This window comes from Prunus dulcis, chromosome 8 (genome assembly GCF_902201215.1).
Source record: "Prunus dulcis chromosome 8, ALMONDv2, whole genome shotgun sequence".
In the NCBI taxonomy this organism is placed as follows: domain Eukaryota; kingdom Viridiplantae; phylum Streptophyta; class Magnoliopsida; order Rosales; family Rosaceae; genus Prunus; species Prunus dulcis.
In genome coordinates, this window is record NC_047657.1 from 13,399,445 (window position 1) to 13,426,336 (window position 26,892).

At 38.5% G+C, this 26,892-nt stretch overlaps 8 protein-coding genes across 9 annotated transcripts in view; 1 reads left to right on the plus strand and 7 right to left on the minus strand.

Moving 5' to 3' along the window:
• The first annotated feature begins 548 nt into the window (after window positions 1-548).
• On the plus strand, window positions 549-2,165 carry LOC117636548 ((S)-8-oxocitronellyl enol synthase CYC2-like). The gene is made up of 2 exons (XM_034371089.1): window positions 549-727; window positions 838-2,165. The coding sequence occupies exons 1-2, from the start codon at window positions 689-691 to the stop codon at window positions 1,975-1,977; spliced, it is 1,179 nt and encodes a 392-aa protein (XP_034226980.1). The 5' UTR covers window positions 549-688; the 3' UTR covers window positions 1,978-2,165.
• Window positions 2,166-3,241: 1,076 nt separating this feature from the next.
• On the minus strand, window positions 3,242-5,075 carry LOC117637448 (zinc finger SWIM domain-containing protein 7). 2 transcript variants are annotated; one of them, XR_004587182.1, is made up of 6 exons: window positions 4,857-5,075; window positions 4,658-4,679; window positions 4,459-4,564; window positions 3,986-4,093; window positions 3,693-3,895; window positions 3,242-3,431 (listed from the first exon to the last, which is right to left on the minus strand). XR_004587182.1 is itself a non-coding variant. In XM_034372332.1 (5 exons), exons 1-5 carry the CDS (start codon window positions 4,915-4,917, stop codon window positions 3,794-3,796), a joined length of 399 nt encoding a protein of 132 aa, XP_034228223.1. In that variant the 5' UTR covers window positions 4,918-5,075; the 3' UTR covers window positions 3,242-3,793. The 2 variants fall into 2 exon arrangements, 1 of the variants encoding a protein (XP_034228223.1); XM_034372332.1 differs by having other exon boundaries at window positions 3,242-3,895.
• A 708-nt stretch (window positions 5,076-5,783) lies between these two features.
• Window positions 5,784-8,700, minus strand: LOC117638524 (putative receptor-like protein kinase At3g47110). The gene is made up of 2 exons (XM_034373635.1): window positions 6,243-8,700; window positions 5,784-6,139 (listed from the first exon to the last, which is right to left on the minus strand). Exons 1-2 carry the CDS (start codon window positions 8,698-8,700, stop codon window positions 5,784-5,786), a joined length of 2,814 nt encoding a protein of 937 aa, XP_034229526.1.
• A 641-nt stretch (window positions 8,701-9,341) lies between these two features.
• Window positions 9,342-12,158, minus strand: LOC117637628 (probable protein phosphatase 2C 63). Its single transcript, XM_034372560.1, has 4 exons — window positions 11,697-12,158; window positions 11,135-11,508; window positions 10,261-10,497; window positions 9,342-9,954 (listed from the first exon to the last, which is right to left on the minus strand). Exons 1-4 carry the CDS (start codon window positions 11,962-11,964, stop codon window positions 9,688-9,690), a joined length of 1,146 nt encoding a protein of 381 aa, XP_034228451.1. The 5' UTR covers window positions 11,965-12,158; the 3' UTR covers window positions 9,342-9,687.
• A 6,207-nt stretch (window positions 12,159-18,365) lies between these two features.
• Window positions 18,366-20,273, minus strand: LOC117638526. Its single transcript, XM_034373636.1, has 3 exons — window positions 19,972-20,273; window positions 18,960-19,875; window positions 18,366-18,800 (listed from the first exon to the last, which is right to left on the minus strand). Exons 1-3 carry the CDS (start codon window positions 20,271-20,273, stop codon window positions 18,366-18,368), a joined length of 1,653 nt encoding a protein of 550 aa, XP_034229527.1.
• Window positions 20,274-21,685: 1,412 nt separating this feature from the next.
• LOC117638527 lies at window positions 21,686-23,566 on the minus strand. Its single transcript, XM_034373637.1, has one exon. The coding sequence runs from the start codon at window positions 23,564-23,566 to the stop codon at window positions 21,686-21,688; it is 1,881 nt and encodes a 626-aa protein (XP_034229528.1).
• Window positions 23,567-24,402: 836 nt separating this feature from the next.
• On the minus strand, window positions 24,403-26,427 carry LOC117638528. The gene has a single exon (XM_034373638.1). It carries the CDS (start codon window positions 26,425-26,427, stop codon window positions 24,403-24,405), a length of 2,025 nt encoding a protein of 674 aa, XP_034229529.1.
• A 208-nt stretch (window positions 26,428-26,635) lies between these two features.
• LOC117638529 overlaps window positions 26,636-26,892 on the minus strand; it is an 8,900-nt gene continuing 8,643 nt past the window's right edge. Inside the window, exon 2 of the mRNA XM_034373639.1 lies at window positions 26,636-26,683. Coding sequence (XP_034229530.1) covers window positions 26,636-26,683 — 48 coding nt within the window. The remainder of the gene's footprint in view (window positions 26,684-26,892) is intronic.

Consider the following 26,892-nt stretch of genomic DNA (forward strand, 5'->3'; position numbering starts at 1 on the left):
ATTTGTTTGATTGATTACAATTTGTCGTATTTAGGATTTGTAAAGAGAAGATGAGAGTGTAGTATGTTTCTTAGATGAAAGAGAAGATTAATTAGACAATAGGATGTAGATGAGTTTGTGTTTTTGTAAAACTTAATATGAAGAGTGGTGCGGTGTATGGGTGTGTGTATAGATGTATTATGGTTAAATATTAAGTTAGATGGCCTTTTTTGTCTTTTTACATAATAATAAAACTTAAAGCTTGATAATTTAAATATTGAGATAAACATAAAAAGTGTGGGGTTAAATATAAAAACTCAAACCAAAATGTTTCTTTAACGAGTTTATCACATTATTACAACTGTGACTCAGACATATAACCGACAAATCACATTAAATGCACATGCATGTAAAACGTACCAATTGTCCAAAAAATTCAAATGGCGGCGACAAACCGAAAGCACAACCAGACATGAATTGCAGGAAAAAAAGGATAATCACCGGCCAAACTTCGGAAAAAAACGGATAAGCACCAGCCAACATTTAAGGATAAGATTTTCCCATCTCCCAAATATAAGAGAGACCAACACACAATCCGACCATGAACCAACAACATAATAAACTCAGAAACTAGTAGTGTTGAAGACACCGGAAGCATTGAGACTTTGAGACACTTGGTCAATTTTGGTGCAACCAAAACAGCACAACAATGAGCTGGTGGTGGGCAGGAGCCATAGGAGCTGCAAAGGTAAGCACTTTCTCCACAAACCCATCAATTTTTTTTTCCTTCAATTGTTTGAGTTCCAATCTCCATGATCATCTGCTAACAATTCTCCCGCAAAAACCATCAACAACCAGAAAAAGTTTGATCCCAACGATGCACCTCCCAAGTACCAGAGCGTGGCACTGGTGGTTGGGGTCACGGGGATCGTGGGCAACAGCCTTGCCGATATCCTGCCGCTCCCCGACACCCCCGGTGGGCCCTGGAAGGTCTACGGGGTAGCCCGCAGGGCCCGCCCGGATTGGAACGCTGATCATCCCATCGAGTACATCCAATGTGATCTCTCAGACCCTCATCAAACACATTCTGAACTCTCCCAACTGACCGATGTCACACACATCTTTTACGTCACTTGGGCCAGCAAGCCCACGGAAGCAGAGAACTGCGAGGCCAATGGCAACATGTTTCGAAACTTGGTGGATGCTGTGATCCCAAATGCACCAAATTTGCAGCACATATGCTTGCAAACAGGTCGCAAGCATTACGTTGGTTCATTTGAGATGTTGGGAAAAGTTGAGCCTCATGAGCCTCCGTTTCATGAGGACCTCCCGAGGCTCAACGTGCCCAACTTTTACTACATATTGGAGGACATTTTGTTTGAGGAGGTGAAGAAGGAGGGGTTGACATGGTCAGTGCACAGGCCTAGTGTGATTTTCGGGTTTTCGCCATATAGCTTGATGAACATAGTGGGGAGTTTGTGTGTTTACGCTGCGATATGTAAGCACGTAGGGAAGAAACTGAGGTTTTCGGGGAGCAGAGCAGTGTGGAACGGGTACTGGGATGCCTCAGATGCTGACCTGATTGCTGAGCATCAGATATGGGCAGCAGTTGATCCTTATGCAAAGAATGAGGCTTTCAATTGCAGCAATGGGGATGTGTATAAGTGGAAGCATTTGTGGAGGGTTTTGGCAGAACAGTTTGACATGGAGTTTGAGGACTTTGATGATGATGACGAGGGCGAATTGAGGCCGAGCATGGAGGAGATGATGAAAGATAAGGGGCCAGTGTGGGATGAGATTGTGAGAGAGAATGGTCTGGTGCCTACAAAATTGGAAGAGATTGGGAATTGGTGGTTTGTGGATGTCATGTTTGGGGTAGAGTCAAGTGTGGACAGTATGAATAAGAGCAAAGAGCATGGCTTTGTGGGGTTCAGGAACTCAAGGACATCATTTGTAACTTGGATTGATAAGATGAAATCTTACAGACTTGTTCCTTGATGTGGTGGTGGTGGTGCCCAAGTTTTTTTTTTGTTTTTGTTCCTTTGTCTTGTTGGTTTGGTTTTCTTATGCTGCTGTTATAATTGTTTAGTTAAGGTTGTAATACAAAATCTTGGTGGTTAGGGTTTATTGGCTTTGTAATTTTGTGTGAATTATGAATTAAGTCCATGAATTTTGGTCTTACATTACAATGATTTCAAGTCCCTTTTTTTTGGTAATTCAGCTAGATGCATCACTTAAGGCCAAATCAGTACAAACAATCCAAATGTATTTGTGGGGTTATTGATGAGGACATCTTTGTCAAGCCCGTTAGGATTTACAAAAGAAAGAGATGAAAGAGGAAGTTATTTAATTTGGTCTTTAAATCTGGCAATTTTTGATTCCTGCGATTAGTTTCTAACTTGTTCTCTACGTTTTCCAAGTTTCAGTAGAATTTCTAAGTTTTCTATTTTATTTAGGTTAGAATTTCCGTTTTAGCAAGGGATTTTTTTTAGGGAGATTCACTATTATACCCAATATAAGAGCCCAAATTATAAAAAAAATCATATATGAAATGGATTTTAGAAACACACCCAAAACCAATTTACAACATAGCAAAAAAGCTTTTAACTTTTTTTAAATTACAAAACTGACATTGATTTCTTAAAACAAACCCAACTCCAAAACCTCATAAAAAAACCCAAAACACTCAATAAGGCATCAAAGTAATTTAATAATCAAAATTAAATTCAATAGGGTCATCTATCATTTTTTGGGTTTTTTTGGGTTTGTTTATAGAAATTAAATGGTGTAGAGTTTATTTATAGTTTTAGTGCTAAGAATGGGTATATGACTAAATATTCCATTGTCTCTAGGTTTTAGTTTGCTACAAATACCCCTCTCATGTAATTCATTAGGGAGTTAAGTTGTTGAGATATTAAGAAAAGTTTATTTTCCAGAGATTCCTTGGTGTGAAGCCAAACCCCTGGAGTAATTCCAGACCTATCCTTATTCGTTATATTTTCTGTTTTCCATTATTTTCGCTTCCGCTAAACTAATACTCAATTCTCCCATATCCTATATCAGTTATCCAACAAATCAAGGCCAAATTAGTACAAATTTGAATTGGTCACCTTGAGCACAACTGAAGCATCAGGATATAAATTATTGGACTAGAAAACTGTTTAACCCAACCATACAAATCGACTACCGTAAATTACAAATCTACCATCCAAAGATTTTGTTATGGCCAAATGTATTGTCAATTATCAACCTGGAAGATCAATTCACAAAAGCAGCAAATGGGGATTTTACTGATTCACATATACAATCAACCACTTTCTACAACAAAATGGAAAATGTGATGTGAAAGATGATTAGCAAATGCTATATGATTTCCCCAAAGAACCACATGGAGGGTCTGAATTACAAACTTGTCTACAATATCATCACCACCTGCATCTCATGAGCAGTTCCTGGAGACATGACATAAACAAATAATTAAAGGGAAGAGACATTTCTGAAACATGACAACTGTTTTCTAGATGGCTAGTAGGGAAAGTTGGGGAATTCACAAAATGCAAACGAACCAAGAAGGTTTTATAAAGTAAATGCTTCAATAAGAAGCAGAATGAGGCCATTCCAGATCATGCTGGTAGCAGTTCCAAGCACAGAATACATGCAATGTTTAGAAACTAGTCCATCAACATTTCCATAACCTATATTGGAGGCACTACCTCTATATTTCTTCCACTGATTATGTTAAAATTCAGATCATGTGACCTGCTCTTGCGGTACTCTTCAACTCCTAAGTCTAAATTTCGGCCATCCACGTATGTCAGAGTTTAGAAAGCAGTAGAGCCAACTGTTCATCAGACACCTTAACTTCAATGCATGCTCCCAATGATGAAGCAAGCCTTGCAGCTAGTTGATGCTTACACTGGACAAGAAGAAACAAAGTAAAAATACGAACAAACGTGTTCTTTAGTTTCAGGGAACTAAATAATGATAAGCAATTGAGGAATCTCACACAAAGCTGCTCTCCTCTGTTTACAATGTCATAGAAGAATGAATAACAAGCACAATAGTGCTCAGCAAAACAGAAGTACTCCTCCTTCCTCCGGGATTCTCCTACGACCTAACCGGACCACATAAAATGAGAACTGGGATTTAAGTTTTCTTTCTACTTAAGAAGTTAACATAAATTTATAATTATTTGGCCCAAACAAACATGATTCTTTCCCCTGAATTGATTTGCATAAGTTACCAATTTCTTATTTTTGAAAAGAGTTACCAAATTTCTTATCTTTTTGGCTGAAGATGAACATTAAACAACTAAACAAATTCCAAGAGATTTCTTGGCAGTTCCAGCCATAAAGATAAACTTGTTGCTCAATTTTCAAGTAATCTACATTCAAGATTCTGCCCAAACTGCTTCGATGTGCATACCTGAAATACTAAATTCATTTGAAACCCAGAAAGTGATATGAATAAAAGTCAAACCTGAAAGATGGAACGTCCACTGGGCTCACCCAAAACCCTCTTGACACCTCTTTGATCCACTATCCTTGTTGCCCTCTCCAAGTTCTTGCCGAACAAGAAATGCAAGCTGAATTTTGACCGCAACAGACATTATTGGAACAAAATTTTCAGCTTTTCTCAAAAGGGTTTAACAAAGAATTTGAAATGAGATGCGACTAACATGGAGAGCTGATCATCGGTCACTGTCCCATTTCAGCCATTTCAATTAGGTCCTTCTCATCAATGCCGACATTATATTTATCAAAAATGAAAGCAAAGGTTATGTCTTTTAAGTGGGAAATACTCAAAAACAAAAAAGAAGAACAAGAAAACAAAAAACAAACAAATTAGGAAGAGAAAAGAAGGGAAATAGAAAGGACCTGAACCAGTTGATTCAATGGCCTTCCAAACTGCCTCTGCAACCAAGCTACTTGCACTCATGTTCTCACTTTGCCACGCCCTATAAAAGATGGGTTTGATGATAGAGCCTGGGGAAATTCGATAAACGTGGCTCCAATTCCAGAATTTGATTGGGTTCCCAAGCCGTTTGACAATAGCTTCTGCAGAGATGAAGCATCTTTCTCACGGGAATGAACCTTTCCACTAATTTTGAGAATTGAGACCGTTTTAGTTGTAATTTTTATTTTTATTTAGAAAAATTTTAATTTAGAATTTTTGTAATAAAAGAAGAAAAACATTTCAAAAAGCTAATATGTTTGCTTAATTTGATATGAGTCGTTGCGATGCTATTTGTGTTTTGAAAAATTATTAAATCACTTTTTTTTTTTAAAAAAAAAGCGATAGTCTAAATTAAAAATGTCTAAAACATTCTAACTTGAGATTACAAATATGAATTTACACTAAATAGCAAATATTAAAAATGACAAAGTGATATTTTGAAAAAATTATATAAAAAAAACTAAAATTTAGGAATTACATTACAGCAAGAGAAGAGAGCTCTTAAATTTTTGTAAACGACTTAGAAATTACATAATAAGAGCACACCCAAATTCCATTTTGAGTGAATAAAAGTACATACCATAGTGATTGATTTTCAATAGAACTATAATACAACATGTGGCAGAACTCCACACAAAGTATCTCAGTGGTGAATAATTTTTACTCTTCACAAAATTTTGCCACTGATTATTATTTTTTAAATACAAGCGATGTGGCACATGGATTCGAACATGAGACCACTGTTCTGTAAATCAAAGTCCTATTTGGCACTATAGATTCTTTTCTTGATGTATAAGATTTAGAGAACCTCTAAAGCCTTCACAAGAGAGCAGAGAAAGTTTACAGGCCTACATAAGAAGAATGTCCCTAAAGGATTGCAATTCAGAGGCAACATGACTAATATCCTTTCGGTCTCTTGGGGATTCAACAGAACAAGCAATTCCAATTTGAAAGATCAAACACAAGCACTTCAGCTTTTTTTGAGTGTCATTGGTTCTCCTTCTGGTGTGATCTCCTTGAAGAAGTAGTGGATCTGCAATTTGTGTAACTCCCTCAGGAAAAGCCACCTTGACAAAATTATGAAGGTTCAAGCCTTCACTAAACATGAGATCAGTGGGTCTCTTGCCTGTAAACATCTCTAGCAAGAGAATGCCAAAGCTGTAGACATCCCCATATGTTGTCACCTTACTTCCCATACCATACTCTACAGTTCAAAACATCACAAATTATCACTACAAATGTGAATTAAATTACTCTCTTCTCATTATATTTGTATAAGAAAGGATAAAGGAAACTGTGAACATTACCTGGAGCTACATAACCAACTGATCCTCTTATGCCAGTGGAACTTATTTGATTTGCAGAAACGTTACTAGTTTCTTTAGGGAGAAATCTTGCTAGTCCGAAGTCAGATACATGTCCGGTCAATCCGTCGTCCAAAAGAACATTGCTTGGCTTTAGATCGCAATGAACTATTGGTGTTCCACAATGGTTATGAAGATAATCTAGAGCACAAGCAACATCAATGGCAATGTCTAGCCTCTGAGCAAGATTTAAGTTCTTAGGTGCATCTCTTACCTCCTCTGTTGGAGTAGTTGGATGCAACCACTCCTCTAAGCTCCCATTGTCCATGAACTCGTAAACCAGGGCCTTGAAATCGTTGCCACGAAAATCAACACTCGAACATATAGTTAAAATCTTGACAAGATTTCGATGCCTGATATTTCTCAAGGCCTCACATTCAGCTATGAAACTCTTAGAAGCTCCCCGGCGTAACAGGTTGAGCACTTTCACTGCAACAAGCTGAGCTCTATCATCATCAAGAAGTAGGCCTTTGTACACAGACCCAAAACTTCCAACACCAATCAAATTAATGGAAGAGAACCCATCAGTTGCTTTTAGGAGAGCAGAGTATGACAGTTGCAATATAGAGTTCTCCAAACTTGTCATTTCAGTTTCCATGCTTTTCTTCTTTCTTAGTCGACGACGAAATATAAGAGACAGCAGCATAGCTATTCCTAGAAACCCGGATATAGAGAGTACTAAAATGAATCTATGAGACAATCCTCCACCCTTGGACTCCTTGGACTCCTTAGAATGTTTGCATTTGGGTAGCTGAAGCTCAGCAATGCCGCCGCAGAGCCAGTTGTTTCCAACAATTGAAGTCATACTAAGAGTGTTAAAAACACCTTCAACTGGTACAGCTCCCCGAAATTCATTGTAAGATAGGTTCAGATTTGTCAAGGACGAAAACCCCTGTAAAAACTGTGGAATTTCACCCCACAGATTGTTGCGAGAAAGATCCAAATCTCGAATCCGTTTCAGTGAAATCATAGAAGAAGGAATAGGCCCCTTGAACAAGTTGCCTTGCAAGTGTAGGACTTCTAAGCTCAAACAGCTACCAAGGCTAGTGGGAAGTTCTCCTGCTAACATGTTATCAGAAATGTCCAATGCCCCTAAACTCTTCAACTGTCCAACCTTCAATGGAAAGGGACCAACAAAGTGGTTTCTAGACAAGTCCAAAGAAATTGATAAGGAGGGGAGGCCAATAACATGTTGAGGTATTGGGCCACCAAGGTTATTTCGAGAGAGATTCAAAAGAAGCAGCCTCTGGCATTCCCCTAGGCTTGAAGGGATGCTACCCTCAAGATTATTTCCTTGCAATAAGAGTCTGGTTAACATTGTTAAATTTCCTAGAGAGGAAGGTATGCTCCCTGATAATGCATTGTTTTGAAGACTCAATCTCCTAAGGCTTGAAAGTTTCGCAATGTCGTTGGGGATATGACCTTTGAAGTTGTTATTCCCCATGCTCAATAATTCTAAGTTAACCAGGTTCTGCAAATTTGGCACTTGCCCAGTTAGTTTGTTCTCTGAAATATCCAATTCCACTAGACTTGTGGCATTGGATATTGACATAGGAATGGACCCAGTAAATTGGTTCCCATAAATGTGAAAGTATTGGAGATTAGGAAGAGTGTTTCCTAAGTCTGAGAGAATGCTCCCTTGAATTTGGTTTTGTGACAAGGAAAAAGCAATGAGAGCAGAGAGGTTGTAGATGGAGGGAGGGACACTACCAGACAATGTATTTGAGGCCAATGAGATATTAGTTAAATTTCTCAATTGACCTAAAGAACTAGGAATGCTTCCTTTCAAGTTGTTATCATTTGCACCAAGTATCATCAGAGATGAAAGATTACCAAGGGAAGGAGGGATTTCTCCTGTTAAGTGATTAGCTTGCAGAACAAGGCTTTGAAGCTTCGACAAGATGCTGATTTCTGGCGATATTTTACCCACCAAGTTGTTGTAACCAACATTGAGATTGATGAGGCTGAGGCAATTAGAAACATTGACAGGAAGAGAGCCACTAAGTGAGTTATTGTCTAGACGAAGTACCTGCAATCTGTGTAAATGCCAGATTTCCGGAGGGATTTCATGACTGAAGCTGTTGTTTTGGAGATGTAGTTCCCTTAAGAAGCTTAGATTGCCTATGTGTGGGGATATGGTTCCCACTAAATTTTGAGAATGGAGATCTAGCCGAATGACCCTCTGATGATGCTGTAGACTGCAGTTGACACCTTGCCATAGGCAAAAGTGAATGGAGTCTTTCCATGAGCTCAAGACCCTATGGGGATCTTGCAGTATTTGAGCTTTCATGGCTTGCAATGCCAACCTATCTGTCTCATTTCCTGGCAATGAGCTCCCACAGTAGACTAATGTGCTAAAGAATGAGTATATTAAGATGAGTCTTAAAACCAAAACCCCCATTTTGAATTGGGTAACTAGAGAGAGATAGATGGGTTGAGATGTGAAATCAAATTGGCCAGTTTTATTTCATATCAGACAGGAAGTAAGAACCTGCATAACATTTTCCAACAAGTTTCAAATTGGCTTATTTTCCAAGGACCACGTCAATGGTCTGTCTGCTAGTCTTGCTCCAAGAAGTAAGCTACATGCTTTGGCTATACTGGTCAACATAATATATCGTGTTTCATAACTTCCACGAAAATGTGAAAAAGAAAATGACTTGGTTGAACAAGAACCCAACGTGTTCTGGATGGTATGATGCTTAGACTGAAGATGAGAATGTGGACCGAGGTTTAATTAGTTCGTTTTCTTAATTAAATAATTATATCGGTCATTGTCTTAAAGAATTTTAAGCAGTACTATCCCTCTAATCGAACTTAACCCCCTGAATTATATTTTGTCCATTCACATTAACTAACTTAAAATCCAACTACAAATATACTGTGGTAGCTCTTAGTATGGTAATACTTCTTTTCCCAAATGTTCAACACAAAAAAAAAAATAAAATAAAATAAAATGAAAAAGAAAAGAACGGCCGGTTTGATCAAACCCAATTTGTTGCTTATGATGGAAACCATGAACATGAAGAAACCACAATGAGAAATCAATAGAACAGAACCTTTCATTAGAATATTTGAGGGGGTGGTGGAAAGGGGAGGAAGGGGAAGAAGATCACAAAATTGGTGCTACAACTTCTCTGGAGTTTGCAGGCAGTCTGAGCCAGCCAAAGTACATGAAGTGAAAAAAAAAGAAAAGACCTTCAGTTGCAGAAATTTACTCCCAGTCTGCATCCAAAAGTGCTTGTATACCTATGCTATAAAATTCATCTCATATACCCCAACCAATCCAGAAAAAAAACCTAACCTTATTCACATGTTTTTTGATTATTTCAACTACTGAACTACACTATGCTAGGGTATCAACCATTCAAGGGTTTTCTTTCGTTCACTAAACGATGTGATGCAGACCCTGTTCTGCATCATCTGCACTAACCGAGAAAATATCAACAGGTGCTCTGGTGGAGCCAAGAGTACTGTGCTTAATTTTATGCTTCGAGGAGCTTTTGTGGTGATCAAGATAGACTACAATGACAGTGATGTCATCATGGAAGTGACGCCTTACTCCCTTTTCAATTTTCTTTATGTCATCATATCTCATCTCCCTCTTCTTTGCAGCCTCATGAAGAGCAGCCCTTACTAATCTCTTTGCAATACCCTGCAAATATTAAACCAACGAATGGAATTCTGTCACAGAGATGTCCAGAACACACTCAAATACAAATTTGAATAATTTAATCCTACTGCTATATATTTTTTTTTGGACGAAATCCTACTGCTATTATTACTTCAAAACATTTGAATCTATTAGAAGGGGAAAGAATAAAGAGTGAATAAATGGAAGGGAAACAAGCATATGCTCAAGTACCGAAAAAATTGACGAAGATAATGACAATAACAAGGTGATAACCTAAGGTCCTCTTGGTATATTACTGTAAAAAATAGGTGAGGGATGGGAACTTACAGCTCTAGGGTTTTTGAAAACAATTTCTACTGCTGCTTCATCACTCAACTGTTCCCAGAGGCCATCTGATGCAAATATCAAAAATGAATCCTGTGGCTTAAGGTTCCTAGTAATGATTGACGGCTCTGCTGTCATCACTGGCCGCTTCATAGGAACGGGATTCAGAAATTGCTGGTATATTGGGTCTCTGTTGAACTCAGGCTTCTTTAGATAAACATCCCCAATAGATCTTGACACCTGAAAAAAAAAAAAAAAACCCTTTTAGACCACATACTCCATTACATATAATTCATCTAATACTATCTCTAGAGGTACAAAAAGCAAAACTGAGACACTTAACTGCAACACTTTACACTTGAAATATGAAACCAAATATTCACATGCTCAACAAAGTTGCATGGAGATAAATAAAAAATAAGTGCATGATAGTTACATAAGCTTCATTCCTATGTTTCTGGGGGTCTCGTGTACATCTCATGCATGGAAAACAAACACTTCTAACTAACCTGCATGAGATGCTGGATCAGGAGGCGGGGCATAAGAGTCCTGGAACATACAACTCTCTTTAGACAACTAAGACAACAAGTACCAAGTTCAATAAGTTTTTCTGAATAAAGACATGGGAAACAGATAATGCCTCGAATTCATATATCTTGCACAAAAATGTTGATCAATGAAAAAACCAATTACTTAAAACAACAGTTTTGATTCTAAGCCAGACAAAATTATACAGCACATACATAAAAAACGGATAATCTAAAACCACAATGCTTACTCCTAGGATTGCCAACATGCAAGTCACCTCATAAGAACTCATACTTTAGGCAGCAACAAACAACGAACGAATTGTTTCATGAAAAGAATCCGGATGTACCTGAATTATGCCCTTTATTCTCCAAACCCCACGAGTATACACCACCACATGCGCATCATCTGGATGGAGTGCTTCGACCTCCTTCCTGACCTGCTCATCTCCTACATTGTGGTCAGTGGACAAGCGTTCTGCCACCACCGCACTCCTCTTACTCTCCGAAACTCTCCGGCCAAGGACTGCTCTGGAGTCCCCGAGATTGGCCACATACAAAACATCATCCGATATCGCACCCACAAGGCAACACGACCCTACCGAAGCAATTTGCGGCATCACCGGCAAAGATCGCTTCACCAGACGCAAAAACTCATCCTCAGTGGCGCTGAACGCCTTCTTAATCACATCCGGCGATAACCCACCTTGCTCCGTGGCAAATTCTACAAAACCCACATAAAATCTCAGAATCTCTAACCACAAAAGCAATCAAATTCAAGTCCTTTCACTACTCCTAAACCCAATTTTCTTATATGCCCTTAAACCCAATTCAAAATATTCAAATTCAAGTATTTTTGCTTAAACCCCCAATACAAAATTAAATCGAATAAGAAAGAAGAGTGAGACATACTGTGTAAATAAGGAAAGAGGTGGTTGTTGACGAATCTAGAAGCTTCAGGGCCGCCATGGCCGTCATAAATACCAACATAGGTCGCAGAGGGAGAGGTGAAGACCTGACCCTGATCTTCCAAATTCGAATTGGCCTGAACCACAGCAATCGAGTAGTCACCGGAGGCGTGGGGCTTCAAGTCCATATGCCAAAGCCCATCGCCACCTCCTCCAGCACCACATCGCAATCCGAAGCAGCGCTCAAGCGGCCTGCAGCACGAGCGCAGCATTGTGTTTCACTCCCGTCTCCGATTGTGGGTTCTGCGTTTTGGGTTTTGCCTGTGGTCGTTTTTTCGTGTAGAATTTGGTGGTTCGGCGACAGAAAATACAGAGAGAAAGAGAGATTGAGATTGAGAGAGAGAGATGATCGCACAGGCAGAGGCAAAGTCGTGGCGAAGACGCGTGAAGAGGGAAAGCAGAGACTAGTGAATATGAAACAGCGTATGCTTCAACGAATCCTTCCTTTTATACACTCCACTCTACCGCGTCAAAAAAATGAAAGTGCTTTTTCTTTTTCCTTATTTTTCGGTCAAAATAAAATCTCATATTTTACTCTGTCATTTACTACCCATTGCGTGGTAAAAAACTAACATTTACAATTACACGCGAGTCACACGTATTAGTTAAATTCAAATATTTTTATACTGTACAATAACAAATTAACACGTTTTGACTTTACAGCTCGCTTCATACTCGCTCTTTTACTAGTGAATGAATCTCGCGATTACTCGTGTATGTTCTTTGTTTTTTTTTTTGGTTTCTGATTTTGTTTCTTTTGCACAGATTTTTTGGGATTCATTTACAGTGATGAGTAGAAAATTATGATTGTGACATTTTAAGTCACTTAAATAAAAAGGGCAACTTTTTGACAAAAAATAAAATAAAAAGGGTAACTTTTTGGGGCCACTTACCTTTATTCTCTAACTTTTTACCTTTAACAATTTATTTTTACCTCAATCAGAATATATAATTAAAAAGGAGGTAAATTACGATTACCGCCTCAATATAATTTTATTTAAAAAATAATTTTGTGTGTGTTAGATTCCTTGTTCTTGAGGCTGCTTATTATAATTTTAATGAACTTAAAGTATATGTATATCAACCTACACGTTGAAGCAACTCAATATGCTTTAAAATGGAGAAGAATGGAATTGACTTTAAAAATTTTGGACAAATGATAGAATATTTTTTCCAACACACCTCTACAATTTAAGTTACGCAATAAGATATTAAACTCATCACAAATATATATATCGACATCATATTTATTTGAGTCGAACTACGACTTATTTCGATTAAATAGATGAAATTAAGTTAGTTTAAAAAAAAAAAAAAAATTTAGATTCTGTTAAATAATTTGAGAGCTCAACACAAAAGTAATTTTTCTGGTAATATTATATTCAGATAAAATATAACATTCTTTTTAACTGCAAACAAATAAACATAAATCCTTGAATTGAAACCAAACGTCCAGTTGTAATTAATTTGAAAACCAAATTCAGGTGAAGCGTCCAGCTGTAACTTTTACTAAATCTTTATTATCTTTTAACTGGCATATATATCTTTCTTCTAACAATAATCTTATTGTTTTGGTACCAAACTTTTGAGATTGTTACTAGGAAAAAAAAAAAAAAAGCATAAGGTGAATTAGACCAGACTTAAACATTCAAATGGTAAGCCAACCACAATCAGTGGCACCTTGTACTATTGCATGCACAATTGGCCCTCAACTTTTGTAAAAGCCAAACTTGTTGGAAAAAAAAAGGTTTAGATGCACAAGAAATATAAGAAGAAGAAAAAAATTTCTTCGGTGCGATGTGAAGTGTGACGGTGACGCTTGTTCACACCATCTCACATGGTGTTGATATTTCGTCATCTAAGTATAATGAGTAGATAACACGACGCGTTAGTGTGATAGTGACAGTAACAATGTAAATATCAGTGGGATTTGTTCTATAGGCACAATCACTTGCCAAATCTTGGAAAAAGAAAATGGCAGTGGTTTTGTACCTCTCAAGATCAATTCTCAATGGTGAAATTAATTAACAAGGTTGCTTGGAAAATTAACTAAGAGAAGAAGCTTTGTCCAAAATTGTAATCAAGTTGAATCGAATTCCTTGACTAAGTCTGATGAATGTGCGTGTTGGGCTGAACTAAATTGAGAGCTAATTAAGCTCCTTAACTGTAGGGTGATGAGTTGTATGCACAGAGTCGTCTATGCTAGAATATATGAAGTCTTTATTCATGGGATTAGTAGAATCAATAACCCTCTTGCTATAAAATTTGAGGTCGAAATTTGATGAACAAACTTGATGATTAGCGAGTTTCAAATGCTTAAAGAGATATGATGGAGATTGAGTTGAGACGAAGTTTAAGATAATAACAGTTAATCGCATACTAACTACGTCAAGTAAGTACCGAGTTAGATCCGAAAACTTAAGGTCATCTTCAACATTGGACTAAATCCTCAAATTTAACCATTTCACATCCAAAACCCATCTCTAGCAAGTAGACTAAATGCGACATGTCTCCGTGCCAAACCCAATTGGCGGGCCAAATGTGGCCTACTTCTTGAGTGGGCTATATTTTATTTTATTATTACTTGAGTGGGCAAGTTGTTGTTTTTAAATTATTGTTGTTGTTTTTAGATTAATGTTTTAGGTTCTTGGAGATGGCCTAAGAGCATCCACAATGGGCTTCGTAAACCACTTCTTTAGCTAAAATAATGAAAATAATGAAATACTAATTATTTATTAAATAATTACTTTAATTAAGGATAAGATATTAATTAATTACAAATATTAAACTAAACAGAAAAAGGACCCCCCAGACGGCGGATTTTTTCTTTGTTTGTTGGAGCAAATGACACACAGGTATATCCCCTTCTGTTAAAGATTTGTTCTCATTAACACAGAACGTATGGAATCAAGCATTGCATTTCTGTTTTCAGGCTATTGTTCAAACAGAAACTGAACGGGAAATTGATAACATTATGTTGATCATATTTAAATCAATCCAGTACACACAGGCTGGTAAACTCTACAGTTGAAATTGTCCATTTCATCACATCTCAGCCTTTGGAGTAAAACCTCAGCTCCGACTGCAGATCAATCCCAAAAACAGCACGAACCCGAGCTCTCCGAGTTGCATATGTTCTCGAATCTGTCTCACCTTTGAAGAAAAGACTGATCAGATTGTTCGAAAACCCAGTGATAATTATCCCTGCATTGTGATTCTTCACAGGGCTGCCAATGACCTCAGTCTCAGCAATTGGGTTCTTAAGATTCCAAAACACCAACGGTGGCACAGTTGCATAACCTCTCTTTCTGTAATTCTTCCAAGCCTCCTTATAATCCAGCACCCAATTGTTCTTAAAGGCCTTCTTAAAATCCCTGTATGTGAATGAACACAAAAATACTCCTAGGCATATTGGCATTGCTCAGCTTCTCCAAGATGGCAATCTGCAGAACTCGAATGTAAATCTTTGAAAAATACACTTGCTCAGCACACTCTATCTTCCTCATGAACTCACATTTGGACTTAAGTTGACAATCACCCCAAATCAATAGTAGACAATCATCCACAAGTTGTTGCACACTAAATACAACTATTGATCTTCGACCAAACCAAAAAAATACAACCATTTATCCAATGCAACACTCACAGCGAGTCTTATAGTAATAATAAATAAACCAAAACTTACAGCAATGGAATTGAATGCAAGCCTTAACAGAGAAGTTGACTATTCCTATACAAGGTAACAAATAATGTACAATATATTTTGTAATCTTTCCATATCTTCAATATTCCCCCTCAAGCTGGAGTATGGAGATCAAGAATACCTAGCTTGTTTTTGAGTCGTTGGAATTGATCTTTACCTAAAGACTTGGTAAAGACATCTGCGAGTTGCTCCGTTGAAGGAATATAGGCAGTACGTAAAGAACCATTTTGAATCTTCTCTCGAACAACATGACAATCGATCTCAATATGCTTGGTGCGCTCGTGATATACTGGATTAGCTGCTATGTATAAAGCAGCTTGGTTGTCACAATAAAGTAAGCTTGGTGTGGTGTGTGACAGACCAAGATCATAAAGTAAATATCGTAACCATTGGAGTTCACAAGTTGCCATAGCCATCGCTCTATATTCTGCTTCGGCTGATGAGCGTGATACAGTATCTTGCTTCTTTGTTTTCCATGAGATAGGACTTTCTCCAAGAAGTACAAAGTAACCTGTAGTCGACCTCCTTGTCATTGGACAGCTAGCCCAATTAGAATCACAGTAGGCTCTCAATTGAAAATTATTAGAAGATGATAACAGAATCCCTTGGCCTGGAGTCCCTTTCAAATAATGTAATAATCGATCTGCAGCATCTTTATGAGTTGTACGGGGCTTTGCATGAATTGGCTCAAAATATGAACTGTATGAACAATGTCTGGCCTGGTGATGGTGAGATATATCAAGCGACCCACCAATCTTCTATAGGTTTCTGGATTATGTAATAGTTCTCCATCTTCATTATTTAACTTGAGATTTTGTTCCATGGGGAAGAAAGTAGGACGTGCACCAATAAGACCTGAGTCTTTCAAAATGTCAAGTGCATACTTCCGTTGGCTCAAATACAATCCTTTTGGAGAACGAGACACTTCTATCCCAAGGAAGTATTTTAAATCACCAAGGTCTTTTAAATGAAAACGTTGGTGCAACAAATTCTTGATAATTGATATAGTAGCAGTATCGGTACCTGTAATAATAATATCATCGACATATACAAGTAAGAAAATTGAGGACGCTAGAAACCATGTGATCGGTGGCGCCGGAATCAATTATCCAAGAACTGAGATTGAATGAAGAATGAAAACATAATGGGTTACCTGCAACATTAGCCATAGAATTATTTTTACCGGATGGCAACATGGCAATCAATTGATTGTATTGTGCATGAGTTAGAGTTGGTGCAGCTGGAGTGCTAGTGGTTGCTGCGACAAAAGAACCAGTAGAGGTAGTATGTGAGGAAGAAGAATTGGTCTTGGCAGTACCATTCTTCTTTTTGCAATGAGACTGTGTATGCCCTGCTGTATCACAAAATGTGCAAAACATATAATTTTTGCTGGCAGGATTTTTGCGACAACGAGATTCTGAGTGACCGTCGGTATCACAAAATTTGCAATGATAAAATGGTTTATGAGACTGCGGTCGATTAGCCGCCATGGCAGATTGATCGAGAGATGTTGTGATTACAGGTTGAAGAGAACGTTGGCGTTCATCTTGTAAGAGTAAGGAGTAGGCACGATTGACAGTGGGCAAAGGATCCTGAAGAAGCATATTACTACGAACCCCAAAATAAGATTCGTTCAACCCAGCCAAAAATTGCATGAGATGCTCTTCTTGAATGTGATTCATGCTAGTTTGAGAGGCTCCACAAGTGCAAGAGGTTAACGAAATATATGAAGATAACTCATCCCAATAACCTTTCAAAATAGTATAATAAGAGGCTATGGATGAGTTACCTTGTGTATGATTGGCAATGGCGCGACGAATCTCAAAAATCCTAGGAGCATTCTTTTGAGAAAAACGTTCACGGAGATCGTCCCAAACTTCGCGTGCTGTAGCGGTATAGATAACACTATTGGATATCTCGGGAGAGAGAGCGTTAACAATCCAAGATAGAACCATGCTATTACACCTGGTCCATTGATGAAATTTGGTTGAAGCATCCTCAGGTTTGGCAATACTGCCATCAATGAACCCAAGTTTGTTTTTGGCGTCAAGAGCCATCCTCATGGCACGAGACCATGTAGGATAATTGTCACCAAGCAGCAGCTGTGTAACAAGAATCACACCAGGGTTATCAGAATGATGTAAATAAAGGGGAGAAGAAGCCGCATATTCTGTGGACAGCGGCGTGTCCTTATTAACTGATTTCTTCCCATTAGATTTGGAAGAAGCAGTGGAGGCAGTGTCAGACATGGTTGAAAAAAAAACGTAGGAAGAATGAAAATTTTTAATGGATCAATACAAGCTCTGATACCATGTAAAAATAATATCTCGTATATTTGTTATATCTTTGCAATACAGAAGAAGACCAATATATATGGCCAATAAGACTACCTAAGGAAGGTAATTTAAATCCTAAGTTAAAGGCACTAATTTGTACAAGCCTTAACAGAGAAGTTGACTATTCCTATACAAGGTAACAAATAATGTACAATATATTTTGTAATCTTTCCATATCTTCAATAAAATGTACAGAAAATCAACCAAATGCAGGAGACGCTAAAGCATTTTTAGAGAAAAAAGAAATTCCATACATAAATGAAAAAAGAAAAACTTCAAGGCATATATCATATTATATATATGTATATATTCTGCAGGTTCCCAGATTAAAACCCATATGAATCCCGCAACTAATTTCTTCTTGGTGTTTGAATATTTTCTGTGATATTTCTCGTGGGACTAATGGCAAACCATATACAGAAAATTAACTGAAGTCTATATCTGTACATATCATGCTTGGTTAGAATTGAAAACGAAATCTCAAAAGAACAGATTCATACTATGATTGAACAAAACTTATTATGTGGATCATATTTACATCAATCGAATACAAAGAGGCTCGTCAACTCTTCAGTTAAACTGCCCATTTCATCACAACCTCACCCTTTGGAACAAGCCTCAGCCCTGACAGTACATCAATCCCACCAAAAGCACCATGTACCTGACCTGCATATGTTCTCGAATCAATCTCGCCTTTGACGAAAAGGCTAAGCAGATTGTTGGAAAACCCAGTGAGTTTAGTCCCTACATTGTGATTCTTCACAGGCCTACCAATCTCCTTAGGCTTAGCAATTGGATTATTAAGATTCCAGAACATCAAATGTGGCACATTAAAATACCCTCTCTCTCTGTAATTATCCAAGGCCTCCTTAAAATCCCGCACCCAATTGTTCTTAGAGGCCTTCTCAAAATCCCTGTATGTGAACACAAAAATCCTTTTAGGAACCTTGGCATTACCCTCAGCGATGGCAATCTGCAGAACTTGATTGTAAATCTTTGAAAAATCCACCTGCTCAACACACTCTATCTGTCTCATGAACTCACATTTGGACTTAAGATTGTCTCCTTCAATTTTGTGCAGCCTTGGGAAATCGCTGAACGAGAAAACAGAACCTTTTCATGGTTTTTCGCTGAGCTCCGAAACCAACAACCCCATTGAAATGCAAACCATCTCCTTCAATGTCCCTCTCTTGCTCTCCGGGAGATCACACACAACACAGCAATACAATTCCTGAGCTTCCCTGTGTTCTGCAACTCGTGGACTAATCTCTGCCATTGAAGTCTGCAATCTCATCATCACAGCCGCCATGTTCCATCTCCAATGAGGCCACCACCTGGTGAGAAAGATTAGCTGGTCACCAAAGCACATGTTGAAAATAGTTTTCTTTCGTAAAAGCATGTCCACAAGCTTCATGCAAATGTTGAATGACAATTTGCTTTCATCATAGCCTCCACCAACACCACAACCAATGATCTTCCTGTAGATTTCCAAAGCAATCGGCGCCTTGCGGTTCTTGAATGATGATGATGACTTCTTGTTCTGTTTTGCAGCCGTTGAGCACTCCAATGCCTTGCGCAGGGGGCCAAGTACTTGTTTCCTCAATCGATCACGAACCCTATAAGAATAATGAGCTTCTTCAACATCTTTGTACTCTTCAAAATTATGGCGTGGAAACATTCTCTTTGCTATGTTTTCACATATCAAAGTTTCTCTGTCGTAAGACGAATCAATCGAAGGACATAATTTGGAAACAGAGCTGATTTTTTCAATCTCACCCGACTCCAAAGACAATAAATCTGATGTCAGTATTTCCACAAACACCTCGGATACAATATTGTGCAACAACCGATATTCTGGGTCGTTTTGGTACCTATCAACGGCAATCTTCGCTCTTGCAATGCGAACTTCTCTGACATCTGTGACTGGTGTGATCTCTTCCTTCTCTTTCTCCTCCTTTTCCTTTGCTTCATCTATGCACCAATCGCAGGACCAATAGCGAGGCCAATAGCAATAGCTATTCCTAAGTTTTTGTCTCTCTTCCTCCTCCTTTTCCTTTGCTTCATCTATGGGTATCTGCAAAACCCTATAAAGAATCTCCAATAGATCTTTTAACCAAACCAATTCCACAAAAACCTAGAGATTCAAGGCCAAGGTTAGAGGGTGGTTTTTGTGGAGCCACACGAGGGATTTGTAAAAGGCTTCTTTGTTGGGCCTCCCCGCCATTCTCAGGCAAAATATGAGCTTGAGAGTTGTGAGAGGATCATGGTCCCATGCCATTGCTTCATCAGGGTTTTCTCGGGATTTATCAGAGTATATAGTGGCCTTGAAGAAGAATTCAAGGCAGGGGTTTAAGGGTGGGTTTGAAGAAAAAGACCGGCCTTTAACCAGTGGGGGGTTTTCTTCATGGGGTTTGATGATGGTGGAAATGGGGTGGTCAAGGTGGAGCTCCGGTGGGCCCAGAAGACAAGCTGGAGGAACCATGATTAGCGTCTAGATTGGGTAGAACGACTACACAGTCGGATCAGATCGATGGGTTCTGGTTTTAGAAAGATTTATAGGATGAAATTACTTGGTCATCAAGTATATTGTATGTTATGATAACATAACCGAGCTTGGCCATCATCATCTGTTGTTTTTTTCAATTTATCCAAGCTAATTTGTAATTTATTTTACTGAAATTAATTTGTTAACTTTTTTATTGCAATTAATACGCTAAAATTGTTGCAAGTCAAAGATTTCTTTCGTTTTATTTTTGGTTTGTTTTCCATTCTAGTGCCAATTTTGAAACAATAAAGCCATTTAAATAACATAAACAATTAAATAATTTCTAATTCAGCCATTTAATGATAATCATAACATTGGACATGATAGGTCATGAGTATATATGTTAATTAAATGGATTATTAAGCTCAGCAATTTCCATGATAGCTTAGCAATTTCCATGATACTCATTTCCATGATAGGACATGATAGGTCATAACATATATATGTTATGATTAAATGGCAATTTCAAATTCAAACTAAAAGCGTCTCCAATAGTAGTAGCAAATTAAAGTTTGTTGACCTATGTGGCAATTTGAAAAGGTTTATTTGCTACTTGAATAATTTTTGCTCCAACTGACTTTTCAATTCAATTAATGCAATATCATAAAAAATATGAAAATATGTGAAAAGTGTCTATGTATTTATTTTATGGAAAGGAAAAATGCATTTTTTCAACATTTTCAAAGTGAGTTATGTTTTTCCAAAGTAAAATTAAATGTTTTGAAGAGCCAAATTCAACTTATCGGTCATGAAGAGAGAGATACATACTAAATCGAACCCGAAACTTAAGGGCCCGTTTCATAACTATTTTATTTTTAGTTTTTATTTTTTATTTTTTGTGCTAGAGTATAGAGGAAAATGAGAGTGAGAATGAGCGATAGTTGATATAATGAAAAATAAAAACTAAAATTGAAATGGTTATCAAACAGAACCTAAGTAATTAGATTTAGATGAAAAGTTGATATAATTGTGGAATTTGTTTTCCATTAACAATTATATGCCTGATATAAATCCACATTTCAGAATATAATGACCATTACAATGTATTGAAAGATGTTAGCTAGCTAATGGTACAGAAAATCAACCAAGTCTCTATCTGTACATGTCATCCTTGGTAAAAATTGAAAACAAAACCCAAAGAAAAGATTCATTTATTATTGAACAAAACTTATTACAATATGTTGATCATATTTACATCAGTCGAATATAAAGAGGCTCGTCAACTCTTCATTTGAAAGTGCCCATTCCATTACATCTTCAACCTTTGGAGCAAACCTCTGGAGTGACACAAGATCAATCCTATAAACAGCATGTCCTTGAGCAACCCGAGCTGCATATGTTCCCGGATTCTATTCTCCGTTGCAGAAAAGACTGAGCAAAGTGTTGGAAAACCCAGTGATGATCATCCCTGCATTGTGATTCTTTACAACATGGCTACCAATGACCTCAGGCTCAGCAATTGAACCCCTCAAATTCCAAAACACCAACCGTGGCACATATGCATGCCCTCTCTTACTGTAATTCTTCACAGCCTCCCTATAATCCAGGACCCAATCATTCTTAGAGGCCTTGTCAAATTCCCTGTATGTGAACACAAAAATGCTTTTAGTCATCTTGGCATTGCTCAGCTTCTCCGTTGTGGCGATATGCAGACCTCCATTGTAAATCTTTGAAAAATTCACCTTCTCAGCACAAACTATGTTCCTCATGAACTCACATCTGGACTTGAGATTGTCTCCTTTGATTTTGTGCAGCCTTGGGAAATCGCTGAATGGGAAAACAGAACCTTGCCATGGTTTTTCACTGAGGTCCGAAGCCAACAACCCCATTGAAATGCAAACCATCTCCTTCAATGACCCTCTCCTGCTCTCCGGGACATCGCACACTGCAATACAATTCCTGAGCTTCCCTTTGTTCCACAACTGTTGGACTAGTCTCCGCCATTGAACCTCGGCAATCTCATTAGCACCGCACTGATCCTTCTCTAATGAGGCCACCACATGGTGAGGAAGCTTTAGTCCATCACCAAAGCACATGTTGAAAATATATTTCTCTGGTAATAGCATGTTCACGAGCTTCATGTAACACTTGAATTTCAATTTGCTTTCATCGCGGCCTCCATCATCACCACAACCAATGATCTTGCTGTAGATTTCCAAAGCAATCAGCGCCATGCATTTCTTGAACAATGATGATGACTGGTTGTTCTGTTTCACAGCCGGTAAGCACTCCAATGCCTTGCGCAGGGGGCTAAGTACTTGTTTCCTCAATCGATCACGAACCCTATAAGCATAATGAGCTTCTTCAACATCTTTGAACTCTCCAAAATTATGGCGTGGAAACATTCTCCTTGCTATGTTTTCACATATCAAAGTTTTTCTGTCGTAAGACGAATCAATAGAAGGACAGAATCTGGAAATAGAGCTGATCTTTTCAATCTCACAGCACTTCAAAGACAATAAATCCGATGTCAGCATTTCCACAAACACCTCGGATACACGATCATGCAAGTATCGATATTCTAAATCGTTTTGATACCTATCAACCGCACTTTTAGCCCTGGCAATGTGAACATCTGTGACATCTGTGACTGTTTTGCTCTCTTCCTTCTCTCCTTCCTCTTCCTCCTCATCGCTGTCCTCCTCCTCATTGCTTTCGTCGTCTTCCTCCTCATTGCTTTCGTCGTCTTCCTCCTCATCGCTTTCGCCTTCCTCGGAGTCAGACCAATAATTCCTTTTACTAGGTTTCTGACAATAATTCGTGCGTTTCTTCCAATACTCTTTCTGGCTCTCTTCCTCCTCCTTTTCCTTGGCTTCATCTATGGATTTCTGCAAAACCCTATAGAGAATTTCCAATAGATCTTTGAACCAACCCAATTGCCCAAAAACCTTGAGATTCAAAGCCAAGGTTAGAGGGTGGTTTTTGTGGATCCACAAGAGGGATTTGTAAAAGGCTTCTTTGTTGGGCCTCCCCACCATTCTCAGGCAAAATATGAGCTTGAGAGTTGTGAGAGGGTCATGCTTCCATGCCTCTGCTTCATATTCTGTCAGATCCTTCTGCTGCTGATACACGGGAGGGTTTTGTTGGGGTTTATCAGAGTATGTGGTGGCCTTGAAGAATTCAAGGCAGGGGTTTGAAGAAGAAAACTGGCCTTGACAGATTTTGATGGTGGTCGTGGGGTGGTAAAGTTGGAGCTCCGGTGGGCCACGAAGACATACTGAAGGAGCCATGATTAGGGTTTAGGGTGGTATAGCGAGTACTGTTGGATTGGATCGATTGGGTGAGTTATGTCGGCTCGCTTATTTATAGGATCATTGCTTGGTTATCAAGTATTGTCGTAGATTATGATAACATAACCCAGCTTGGCCATCACGACATGTTATTATTTTCAATTTATCTTAATTTGTTACTCAAGTCACTTCAAAGCCATTACGTTCTGTGGTGAAACAAGGGTTTGTTATATTATTAATAAAATCGACAGTCTAAATTGCTTATTAAGGCTTCATTTGGATGGTTTAAACAAGCAATTTAAATTTATTATTCAAAAAACCATATAAATTTAGATCCCTTTATATAAACAGAATTAAACGAATCTATATAAAAGGAGATTCAAATTATTTAAGTGCGAGAAGTAGGGCTCACTACCTTGACCAACTGTCTGCAATTATTTGGGTGCAAGGAGATTCAAATTAATCAAATCTATACAGAAGGAGATTCAAATTATTTAAGTGCGAGAAGTAGGGCTCACTACCTTGACCAACCGTCTGCAATTATTTGGGTGCAAGGTTTAATGTGCTAATAGTATTAGCACAATAATAGTTATCTTCTTGTTAACTTTTTTACTACAATTTATGTGCTAAAATTGTTGTAGGTTAAAGATCTTACGTTTCATTTTTGGTTTGCCATTCTCCCCAATATAGCAAAATAGAAATCATTTTCCCAAGTTTATTCTTGAGTGAAACCCATCTGTAGGTGTCATCCTTCGTTACAATGAAAAAAAAAAAAATTAATCAGATTCATTCTTTGATTAAACAAAGCTTAATATATCGTGTGGTTCATATTTACATCAATCCATTATAAAGAGGCTTCTCAGCTCTTCGGTTGAAACCGCCCATTTCATCACGTCCTCAGCATTTGGAGTAAGCCTCAGCCCTGACAGTACATCAATCCCATCATGTACCTGATCTACCCGAGCTGCATATGTTCTCGAATTCGTCTCGCCTTTAACGAAAAGACTGAGCAGAGTGTTGGAAAACCCAGTGATAATTATCCCTGCATTGTGAAACTTCACAGGGCTGCCAATGACCTCAAGCGCAGCAACTGAGTCCTTAATAAGATTCCAAAACACCAACTGCGGCACAGTTGCATACCCTCTCTTTTTGTAATTATTCCAAGCGTCCTTATAATCCAGCGCCCAATCGTTCTTAGAGGCCTTGTCAAATTCCTTGTATGCGAACACAAAAATACTTTTAGGCATCTTGGCATTGCTCAGCTTCTGTGTCATGGCAATCTGCAGAACTCGACTGTAAATCTTTGAAAAATCCACCTTCTCAGCGCACTCTATGTTCCTCATAAACTCATATTTCGACTGGAGATTGTCTCCTTCAACTTTGTGCAGCCTTGGAAAATCGCTGAGCGGGATAACAAAACCTTGCCAAGGTTTTTCGCTGAGCTCCGAAACCAACAACCCCATTGAAATGCAAACCATCTCCTTCAATGTCCCTCTCATGCTCTCCGGGACATCACACACTGCAATACAATTCCTGAGCTTCCCTTTGTTCGAAAACTCTTGGACTAATCTCCGCCATTGAACCTCTGCAATCTCATCATCACCGCCATGTTCCTTTTCCAACAAGGCCACCACATGGTGAGGAGGCTTTAGCCCATCACCAAAGCATATGTCGACAATACTTTTCTTGGGTAATAGTATGTCCACGAGCTTCATGTAACCCTTCATTTGCAATCTTCTTTCATCACGGCCTCCACCACCACAACCAATGATCTTGCTGTAGATTTCCAAAGCAATCAGCCTCTTGCGGTTCTTGAACAATGATAATGACTTCTTGTCCTGTTTTGCAGCTGGTAAGCGCTCCAATGCCTTGCGTAGGGGGCTAAGTACTTGTTTCCTCAGTCGATTACGAACCCTATAAGCATAATGAGCTTCTTCAACATCTTTGTACTCTCCGAAATTATGGCGTGGAAACATTCTCCTTGCTATGTTTTCACATATCAAAGTTGCTCTGTCGTAAGATGAATCAATCGAAGGACAGAATTTGGAAGCAGTGCTGATATGTTCAATCTCACCAGACTCCAAAGACAAGACATCTGATGTCAGCATCTCCACAAACACCTCCGATACACGATCATGCAAGAACCGATATTCAAGGTCGTTTTGGTACCTATCAACCGCGCTTTTAGCCCTGGCAATGCGAACATCTGTGACTGTTTTTACCTCTTCCTTCTCTTCCTCCACATCGCTTTCGTCATAGTTGGACCAATACCTATTCCTAGGTTTCTGCCATTCATTCGAACGATTCTTCCCATACTCTTTCCTTCTCCCCTCCCCCTCTTCTTCCCTTTTCTTTGCTTCATCTCTGGATTTTTTCTTCGCTTCATCTCTGGATTTTTTCTTTGCTTCATCTATGGATTTCTGCAAAACCCTATAGAGAACCTCCAATAGATCTTCGAACCAACCCAATTCCCCAAAAATCTTCATATTGAAAGCCAATGTTCGAGGATGGTTTTTGTGAACCCATAAGAGGCATTTATAAAAGGCTTCTTTGTTGGGCCTCCCCACCATTCTCAGGCAAAATATGAGCCTAAGAGTTGTGCGAGGGTCATGCTTCCATGACTCTGCTTCATATTCTGTCAGATCCTTCTGCGGCTGATACATGGGAGGGTTTTGTTGGGATTTATCGGAGTATGTGATGGCCTTGGAGAAGAATTCAAGACAAGGGTTTAAGGGTGGGGTTGAAGAAGAAGAATGGCCTTTACCCAGTGGAGGGTTTTCTTCATGGGTTTTGATGATGGTGGAGATGGGGTGGTCAAGGTGGAGCTCCGGTGGGCCCCGAAGACAAACTGGAGGAGCCATGATTAGGGTATGGGCTGGGTATAGCGAGTACTGGGGGATTGGATCGATTGGTTTTGGTTTTCAGAAAGACTGGGTGAGTTATGTTGGCTTCATTTGTGGCTTATTTATAGGAAGAAATTTCTTGGGCATCAAGTATTTGGAGGTGATGATAACATAACCGAGCTTGGCATCAAGTAATTTATAAACTAATGTGTAACTTTTTCTTAACTCACACTCTAAAGCCATCTGTGATGAAACCAATATCATAAGCAATTTCCTATAAAATAAAAAATATATCATAAGCTATTAAATAATATTTCTAATTCAGCCATTTAGTGATGATCATAACATTGGTCGAGATAGGTCATGAGTGTACGTTACGTTCAAATCAAGGTTAAACCCTTCAATCTGCCACCAAACTATGTGGTATGTACACAACCAGCCCTTCCTGTAAAATCTAGCAGGCTGCCACCAAACTACCACTAG